The 9,047-nt window shown below is 48.2% G+C and overlaps 2 protein-coding genes across 4 annotated transcripts in view; both read right to left on the bottom strand.

Moving 5' to 3' along the window:
* The window catches only part of LOC103381257 (solute carrier family 22 member 2-like), a 5,428-nt gene extending 1,482 nt beyond the window's left edge, over positions 1-3,946 (bottom strand). Inside the window, exons 1-10 of the mRNA XM_008313521.3 lie at positions 3,413-3,946; positions 3,136-3,183; positions 2,921-3,024; positions 2,563-2,717; positions 2,279-2,447; positions 1,467-1,581; positions 1,125-1,225; positions 652-866; positions 209-317; positions 16-128 (exon numbers count right to left, since the gene is read on the bottom strand). Coding sequence (XP_008311743.1) covers positions 16-128; positions 209-317; positions 652-866; positions 1,125-1,225; positions 1,467-1,581; positions 2,279-2,447; positions 2,563-2,717; positions 2,921-3,024; positions 3,136-3,183; positions 3,413-3,787 — 1,504 coding nt within the window. The 5' untranslated portion in view covers positions 3,788-3,946. The remainder of the gene's footprint in view (positions 1-15; positions 129-208; positions 318-651; positions 867-1,124; positions 1,226-1,466; positions 1,582-2,278; positions 2,448-2,562; positions 2,718-2,920; positions 3,025-3,135; positions 3,184-3,412) is intronic.
* A 774-nt stretch (positions 3,947-4,720) lies between these two features.
* Positions 4,721-8,332, bottom strand: LOC103381258 (solute carrier family 22 member 2). Of its 3 annotated transcripts, none has more exons than XM_025056758.1 (11): positions 7,863-8,332; positions 7,613-7,716; positions 7,359-7,513; positions 7,111-7,279; positions 6,912-7,026; positions 6,736-6,836; positions 5,999-6,213; positions 5,804-5,921; positions 5,614-5,726; positions 5,239-5,338; positions 4,721-5,054 (listed from the first exon to the last, which is right to left on the bottom strand). In XM_025056758.1, exons 1-11 carry the CDS (start codon positions 8,262-8,264, stop codon positions 5,036-5,038), a joined length of 1,611 nt encoding a protein of 536 aa, XP_024912526.1. In that variant the 5' UTR covers positions 8,265-8,332; the 3' UTR covers positions 4,721-5,035. The 3 variants fall into 3 exon arrangements, with proteins under 3 accessions (XP_024912526.1, XP_024912525.1, XP_008311744.1); XM_025056757.1 differs by having other exon boundaries at positions 4,721-5,058; positions 7,863-8,331; XM_008313522.3 differs by having other exon boundaries at positions 4,721-5,058; positions 5,804-5,912; positions 7,863-8,331.
* Positions 8,333-9,047: the final 715 nt, after the last annotated feature.

Below are 9,047 nucleotides of genomic sequence, written 5' to 3'. Positions count from 1 at the left end.
TACGGTCGTAGTCACCAAAGATGATGAGCGGCAGCTCCAGCCAGACGGCGGCCAGTCTGTAGAGCAGGAAGGGAGCGATGATTCCACCGATGTCACAGAGCGTGGAGCAGACGGAGACGCCCAGGTTCCTGGAAACACTTCTTTTTTTTAAAAAAGGTTTTTCTCTTTCCTGGTCTGTGAACTCACCACTTCACTGACGTGACCTCACCTGACCGTCGTGGGGTACAGCTCAATGTTGACGAACACCAGCATCTCAAAGGCCATGGTGATGCCCAGACGCCCCACGCAGGCCACGGCCGTCTTCAACCACAGCAGAGCTGAAGAACAAACACGTCTGAATATATGAAATATAAAAAGATTTCCCTTTGATTTTGACATGAATTCCTATCAAATGTACGGAGCTAAACACATTATCTACGTAGTGACTGTAGTTCTGCTGCCTACCCTGCAGGTGGAGCTAGTGGTGCAGCATGGTTGTCGCTTAAACTTTTAACTTGATCAGAAAATAAAAGACTGCCCCTTGTGTACGTAGGAGGTCGGCTAAATATAACATATACTGAGCTCCTCTATTCTTTGACGGGAAAATATGACTTTGACTTTTGGCCAGTTGTCTTAGTCTCAGACAGAAGATCAACAACAAGCTCTTCGTACAGTCAGGGATAAAAGCAGTGATGAAACAGGAAGCTCCAGCTGCAAAGTTGGCGGTGGCGAAGGGAAGACGGCGACCGACGCGTTCGATGGTGAAGAGGATGAGGAAGGCAGCAGGGAACTCCACCAGGCTGGAGATGAAGAAGTCCAGGTAGATGTTTCCTCCAGTGATTCCCACACGCATGACGAGACCCTGGTAGACCACCGCGCTGGTGAACCTGCAGGAGGAGGAGGAGGAGGAAGATGAAGAGGAGGAGGGTTTGATGACATCAAGGAACACCCCAAGGTTCTATCCTGGGACCCATTTTATTTCCCATTAACCTGAGGTCTAAGTGAGTGCCTCCTCAGATAAGTTAGATGTTCCTGATTCAGGATTCTCTCTTGGCATTCTGGGAAATGTATTTTATCTTAAAGGAAGCCTCTCTGGACGGCGTTCTTCAGCCGTGGTGGTTGATGAACGCAGAGTCAGGTCTTACCAGTTGAACATGAGAATCAAGGTGTGCTTCCTCATCTTTGGAGTCCTGAACAGGTCCAGCAGAGACGCTGAAGAAGAGTCACCTTCATCACAGGTCAGAGCCTAAAACCAAACAGAAAAAAAAACTGCTTTTGTTGTCATTTCTTAACCTCGTGTTTCAACGTCTTTGATGGAATTGACAGAAGATCATTTTCAGAAGATCGTTCTGTTGTTGTCCCACTGTTGTCCGGTCAAATTAAAGACGGAATCATCACAGGATTGACTTCCTCCTGACCTCTGTTCTGTTCTGTTCTGTTTTTCTGAAGGCTCGTCCCGTCAGCGTGAAGGTTTCGTCGTACTTTACCTCAAAGCTCTTGGTGATTTTTCTCTTGTTCTCGTCGGCGATGGCCGTGGTGATCTCTGCAGCTTTGGACAGACGATTCTGGGAGATGAGCCAACGTGGAGATTCAGGGACCAACCTGAGAAACGCATCAATCAGTGAGACTGCTGAAGGTTTGACGTTCACAGTTTCTAAATTGGAATTCCCTAAAAATAAACATTAGGATCAGAGAAGAAAACTGAATACAAATTGTGGCCCAGATTCAAGATCAGACAGATTCTGGATCCAGGGACTTTGTGGCATCAGGACTCGTTGGACCAGAACATTTAACAACAACAAATATGTCCTCATGTCAATGTTTTTTAAAATTGTCCCCATGAGTGCAGCAGGTATAGTACACACACACACACACACACACACACACACACACACACAAACATCTGCAGCTCAGAGAAGACGTGACCTCCTTAGTTTATTATTCCAACGTGAGTGTGTGTTCAGCTGAGAGCAGGAGAACAAACAGGAGACACCAGAGGAGAAAAGTCACCGGAGGAGAAAAGTCACCAGAGGAGAAAAGTCACCAGAGGAGAAAAGTCACCAGAGGAGAAAAGTCATCTGTGAACGTCTCCAATCAATGATTTAGTCAGTTTTTTTTCTTCCTCACTTTCATCTGTTCCACTCTGTTTTCATTCTCTGTTTTGTTGTTTTTAGCCTTTCTAGCTCTTTGGTTATTCTTTAGCTTTGATGCTAATTTGAGATTAGCTCTGATCTGTTGTATAATCCAGCTCGAAAGTTACACTTTAATCTTCACACAGTCCAAAGAAAAGGGTTCTCACCAGTAGTAGGCGAGGAAGAGGACGTAGGGAGCAGACAGCGCCACCTGCAGCCAGCGCCAGTCAGTGATGAAGTAGGCGATCAGTGGGAGGATGAGGAGGCCAACGCTGAAGAACATCTGGAACAGGATTCCCACGGTCTTTCTGTGCTTCACTCCGACAATCTCCGTCACTGCGGAAAAACAAAATGGTTCAATCCTGGCTCTCATCTAATCTGATCCAGTCTAATTTGATCTCTAATCTAATCTAATCCAATGGTGTGCAGGATGTTTTCTGTCCGTCATTACTGAAGACGTAGGCGATCATCCAGCCTCCCTTTGTCCCAAAGCCAAAAATGGTCCTGAACACCAGGACAGAGACATAGTTTGGAGCCAGAGCCAGGGCCAGACCAGAGACCGCGTTCAGGATGTTGGACACCAGGAAACTGATCTTCCTGCCAAACCTGGGGGAAAAAAAAACAAACCTTCATGTGTCTCTGTTCTTCTCCAGCACTGTCTGTATGAATATTCAGTACACACAGTACACACAGTACACACAGTACACACAGTACACACAGTACACACAGTACTGCACGCTGTCCTGTGAAGACAGGACGTGTGTTTATGAACGTCAGTCAAAAAGTCCTCAGACAGGTGTGTCACTCACCTGTCAGCGAAGTAACCAAAGGCGAAGCTGCCGGCGAGGAATCCGACGTTTATGGTGGACTGGAACAGGTCCACAAACCAGGCGTCCTCACAGACCAGGTGAAACTGGACCAGAGGGAACAGGAGGGTTCTCCGTGTCTTTACACAGTACTGGACCAATACGAGGGGGGTTTTTTTTCAAAGGTTTTTGAGGACGGCACGAAGTTGTGTTCTCACCTCAGTGACGAAGGAGCTCCTGCCTTTGTACCCGTACGACCATCCGTCCTTCAGGACACGGACGAAACAGAGACGTCAGTGAAGGACAACCAGACGTCGCTGAGAATTCAACCTTCAACACACTTTAAAAAAATCTTTCCTCTCTTATAATAAAACCTGAAGTTCTTCAGTGAAAACATAACAACCAAAGTGCTGCCACCCTCAGGTCTCTGTGTGTACTACAGCCTCTGCCCACCACGAACACTGCTGCTGTTACTGGAGCTGTTACAACCCTCACCTTGCACCTGGAGACCGGGGCTCCTCTGAGGTCCACATCTGTTGGGTCGCAGCCCAGAGTGGTGCTGTTCCAGTCCACCTGGTACTGCAGACAGCTGCTGGGCTGCACGTCTCCAGAGACGTTGACCAACGGCACCGACTTCCTCAGAGCCTCCTCCAGACTCCAGCCGCACTCCTGCATCTTCTCCTCCATCACCTCCGCCGCTGCCGCTCCACCCGAGAGCCGGCACCAGTGGTTTGGAGTGAAGCCCTGGAAGACGATGCCCACGTAGACCGCGGCGAAGGGCATCGAGAGCAGGCAGAGCACGCAGAAGATACGCTTCTGAAAATGTCCAAAGGCTCCAGCCTCCTCCAGGAGGTCGTCGAAGGACACCATCCCCGCTGAGGTGGAGACAAAGTGGACAAATGGACGTCGAAGAGGAGAGCTGCTCCGGCTGAAGTTGGACTTCTCCAGCGGTCAGCACAGACTGACGGAGGGGAGAGAGTGAACGTTTGGCACCGTCTCCACAGTCACTAACCTTAAAAACAAGGCTGAACTTTGACACACACACACACACACACACACACACACACACACACACACACACACAGCTGTGTGGAGTTAGAATTATATAAGCAGAGAGTGAACAGCAGAGCTGGACTGTAACGGAGACTTAGACAGTTTGACAAATTCATCAATGTGTAACTGGAGAGACACCTGCAGGACAGGCATGGGTTTACGGTGTGCAGAAGGTCAAAGGTCAACCTGACTCGTTGAAACAGTGACGCTCTCCTCAGACACCTGTGAAGACACGGTCTCAGTCAGAATCATTTGCACTTCATCGGTTCCATTTACAACAATCAGCTGTTTTAATATGAACGTCTTCACACCGACTCATCAAAGAAAAATGAAAACGTTTGCATCAACGTCGACAGACGGTGCAGAAAATACTGATTATTTTATTTAATTTGTCAGATTTTCTGGAAAGAATTAAAGGGTTTTTTTTCCATAAAAATATCAAATAAATCTGATCATGACGTTTCTAGTAAGGAACGTCTACCAGAGCACAATACGGCCAGCAGGTGGCAGTATTGTACCTTATAAATGGATGAAAGGACAGGATTAAATTAGACTCGTTAGATTAGTAACAAATGAGTAAAACTAATTAACACTTATATGGACACATACATACATATATACTGTACATATATGTATACATATATACAATATACACACAGTACATAAATGTTTATGTATCAAAGTTGCAAACCAGTAAAAGGTTGATAAAAAAAACAACCACCACGAGAAGAAAGAAAATGTCAGTGGTTCTTTTTTTTTTTCAATTTAATTTGAGAAAAAAAAATTAATATTATTTAATAAAATATACACAACAGCAGATAAACAAAAGTTAACAAAAAAGTACAACAAAGTTCAGAACAGAGTAGAAGCGTTCTCCTCCTGACCTCACTTCCTGTCCCTCGTTCACATGTCAACGTCAACAACAACAACAACGTCAACAACAACGTCAACAACAACGTCAACAACAACAGTCATAAATAACTTCACAGTCACAGACTGGAGTCTAGACGGTGGCTGGGTTTTTGTTGGTCGTCATGGGCAACAGCTTGGTCGACTGTTGCTCCTTTAGAACAACGTTCTCCTTCTTCCTGAGGGAGAACAAGGAAGAAGACGATGAAACAGAACCAACGGAGAAAAACAAGAGCTTCAGCAACACAGCTGTGTTTAAATCATCCTTAGATCAGACTGGATTAAACTTTGTTGATCCCACACTGAGGAACATCAGAAGTGTTTGTGTAAATGTTTAAATGACAGTTCTCTTTTCTCACCTGTTGGGGAACTCGATGTCATCGATGGTGTCGGGCAGCGGCACGCCTCTGGTCTCTGGCAGCAGCAGGACCAGGGCTCCAGCCAGGAAGGCCAGAGAACCTGAACACAAACACAGATGAACCGCAGTTTAACGGGTTTGAACGGTGTCACACAGGAAGGAGGTCAACGGTCCCTGAGCTTGGGCCGTGGAACCGCTGGTCTGATCCAGGTTCCAGTTCCCTCTGACCTTCAGAGAACGTGTGAAGTTGGAGTCACTAAGTGACCATCACTGGTCCACCGCTGGTCCACCACTGGTCCACCGCTGGTCCACCAGATGTGAGCTCAACACACGTACCTCAGCAGGAGTACTGCAGCTGGACTAAACTCTGACTCACCAAAGATGATGAGCGGCAGCTCCAGCCAGACGGCGGCCAGTCTGTAGAGCAGGAAGGGAGCGATGATTCCACCGATGTCACAGAGCGTGGAGCAGACGGAGACGCCCAGGTTCCTGTGGAGAGAAGGACGGAGAGTCAGAGACTTTAGAACGACTGAACTTCATCAACCCGTGTGTGACCACGCCCTCACCTGACGAACGTGGGGTAGAGCTCCGTGTTGACAAACACCACCATCTCAAAGGACATGGTGATGCCCAGACGCCCGATGCAGGCCACCAACGTCTTCAACCACAGCAAACCTTCACCACCAAAAACACAAACAACGATGTGTCATCGTTTGGACTGTGGCAAAAAAAACAAAAAACGTTTCTTCTCCCACACTCACTGTCTGGGATGAAGGCGGTGATTAGGCAGGCGGCTCCGGCCACAAAGTTGGCGGTGGCGAAGGGAAGGCGACGCCCGATGCGTTCAATGGTGAAGAGGATGAGGAGAGCGGCGGGAAACTCCACCAGTCCAGAGATGAGAAAGTCGATGTAGACGTTTCCTTCCAGGATGCCTAGCCTCATGATCAAACCCTGGTAGACCACGGCACTGGTGAACCTGCAGGACGGGGGGGATGTGGGGGAGGGGGCAGGAGGATCGATCGCACGTTATCATTTTTATGCAGAAGATACAAAAACGTGATGCATTTAAATGCAGACAATACTTAGGACATGACATTTTCCCATGGCTGCCTTCACGTCTCCATGGTGACGTTCGGTTACTGACGGCTTCGTCCAAATATGACAAATATGACTAGCCTTGGTGTACACACTCGCTAACTCCCATTTATACGTCTCTTCTTGTCTTAACTCCTTTGTACCTTTCTATACAGAACCGATGTGGGACATGCCCTAAAGTTCCAGTAATGAATGGACATTTCTGGATCTGTCTGTAGCAGGTACCAAAAAAGTACCCAGTGAAGGGTCAGGGTCAGGGTCAGGGTCAGGGTCAGAGACCGTTTAAGATCAACAAATACTAAACTAGTAAAATATTTAGTGTCTGGAGGTTTTCATGGAGAAGTCTCCCGTGTGGGGGAGACTTGGATCTGAGTGGGCTTTGATGTGTAGATGTTGGACTGACCAGTTGTAGCTGAGGATGAGCGTGTGTTTCCTCATGTTGGGAGTTCTGATCAGGTCCATGAAGGAGGCCGTGGTCGTTTCGGCGTTGTCGTCCCGCAGGTTCTGAAGGAACAAAGATGCGTTTGAACACGTTGGTGGTTGAGTCGGTTCTAACCTGGATCATCTCTGGAGACAAACCTCGATGTTCTTGGACAGTGTCCTCTTGTTTTCCTTGGCTATGTCCTCGGTGATGTTCACAGCTTTGGCGTTCTGGTTCTGAGACAGCAGCCACCGCGGAGACTCAGGGATGAACCTGCACAAACAGAAAACCAAGGTGAAGAAACGACGGTGTTTATCCTCGGCTTTGGTGGTGAAGAACCAGGAGAGAAGGTCGGACCAGTAGTAGACCAGGAAGACGATGTAGGGAACAGTGATGGCCACTTGAAACCAGCGCCAGTCTGTGATGAAGTAGGCCAGCAGGGGGAGGAAGAGGATCCCGACACTGAAGAACATCTGATAAATGACTCCGACGGTTCGTCTGTACTCCACGCCCACGATCTCCGTGACTGAGACCAGAAGACAACAAGTCTGACGGTTAAAGAAACCGACAGCTCTCATCGAAATCCATCAGATCTGGAAACTCACTCAGCACGTATCCTGCCATCCAGCCCGACTTCACTCCAAACCCAAACAACAACCTGAAAATCAGTAGACAGGTGTAGTTCGGAGCCACGGCCACCAGGATTCCCGTGATCCCGTTCAGGAGGTTGGACATCAGGAAACTCATCTTCCTGCCAAACCTGGAGGTGGAAAAAAAATAATTCAAGTTCCCAGAATCCTCTGAGCAGCAGCTGGAAAAAACATTCCCACAAAGAGGATTAATCTGATCTCAGACTTACCGATCTGCCAGGTAACCAATGGCGATGCTGCCAAGGAGGAACCCTATGTTGAGCATGGCCTGGAACATGTCGATCAGCCATTCATCAGAACACACCAGGTCAAACTGGGGGTCAAACAGAGGACAGTCAGCTGTGTCACAAAAAACATGACAACGAATGGGAGGCATCTGGCTGATAGAGGCTCAAGCCGTGGTTCCCAAACTCTCTACCGTGCCCTCTTTTGTGGATATGAGCCACAGTTTCTTCTCACCTCGGTCACAAAGGACTGTCGTCCCTCGTAGTCGTATTCCCAGCCTTCCGTGCAGCTGGTAGTGGGAATTCTGCTCATGTCCACTTCCTGTGCGTCGCAGGTCAGCACGGTGTCGTTCCAGTCCACCTGGTACCGCTCACAGCTGCTGGGCCGCAGCTCCCCAGAGGAGTTGACCAGAGGGACGGCCAGTCTGCGGACATCTGCGGGACCCCAGCCACACGCCAGCGTCTTCTCCGCCACCACCGAGTCTCGGCACCAGTGATTTGGGGTGAAGCCCTGGAAGACGATGCCGACGTAGACTCCAGCCCACGGCATGGACACCATGCAGAGCAGGATGAAGATTCTCTTCTGGCATCTGCCGAACTTCCCAGCTTCCTCCAGGATGTCGTCAAAGGAGGTCATGGTGGTGGAGCGGTTGAACGACGCTGCCTATAGACCTGCAGGACCACGGAGTCTGGATGTCTCTGCTGCCCCTGAAGGTTTTAAAGGTAAGGTGGGTGGGGTGGGTGGGAGGGGGGGGGGGGTTACAGAAGGGGGGGGTTTGGGTCAGACGTCACTGGTGTCCACTGGTGTCCAGGGGGAGGAAGGGTTGGGGGGGTCGGGGGGGGACCTGGCTGATCAGCAACAACACATCAGAAATGAACATGTGAATATAATTAATGTTTTTAATGAAAGAAATCAGGTTTGGTTTGGGATTTAAAAAAAAAAAGACAAAACCAACTGAATTTTGAACAGTAGTTTTTAGATTCAACAACCAAAACTTTACATGAAACAAACAAAAAAACAATTAAAGTCTCCATTCAGAGTTGTTGTTGTTGTTCTTCTTCAGAGTAAAATCAAACCACAGCAGAGTTCATCTGCAGCTCTCTTATTTATTCAAATTATGCTTTTTTTTTACATCAACATCTTTTAAATAGAAAAACAGGCAAAAAGCTGAAAGAATAAACTCGGACAAAACAACCAAACTAACACCAACCCAAAACTTCACATCAGAATCATCTGAATCTGAATTCCACTCCCAAACAGGAAGGAAACAGCTCAGTACAGTCCAGACCAGAGCAGCGCCACCTGCTGGTACCAGCCACAGCAGCAGGGAGAAAAACAATACAAATGGACTCGAGAGGCTCGGCAGTACCGGGGACTTCCTGTCACGGCCAACGGTTTGAGCTAAGCTACGTTTTGGTT

This window comes from Cynoglossus semilaevis, chromosome 7 (genome assembly GCF_000523025.1).
Source record: "Cynoglossus semilaevis isolate Cse_v1.0 chromosome 7, Cse_v1.0, whole genome shotgun sequence".
Lineage (NCBI taxonomy): Eukaryota > Metazoa > Chordata > Actinopteri > Pleuronectiformes > Cynoglossidae > Cynoglossus > Cynoglossus semilaevis.
Note: the sequence above shows the minus strand (reverse complement) of the source record. Positions and strands in the feature narration are given on the sequence as shown.

What these genes read in the sequence shown, in the direction of transcription:
- LOC103381258 (XM_025056757.1), bottom strand. Translation starts at nt 8,264, where the DNA reads ATGACCTCCTTTGACGACATCCTGGAGGAAGCTGGGAAGTTCGGCAGA. An exon ending in ATTGGTTACCTGGCAGATCG is followed by an intron (nt 7,514 to 7,612) that starts GTAAGTCTGAGA and finishes TTCCACCTCCAG; the next exon opens with GTTTGGCAGGAAGATGAGTT. An exon ending in CTCATCCTCAGCTACAACTG is followed by an intron (nt 6,214 to 6,735) that starts GTCAGTCCAACA and finishes CCCGTCCTGCAG; the next exon opens with GTTCACCAGTGCCGTGGTCT.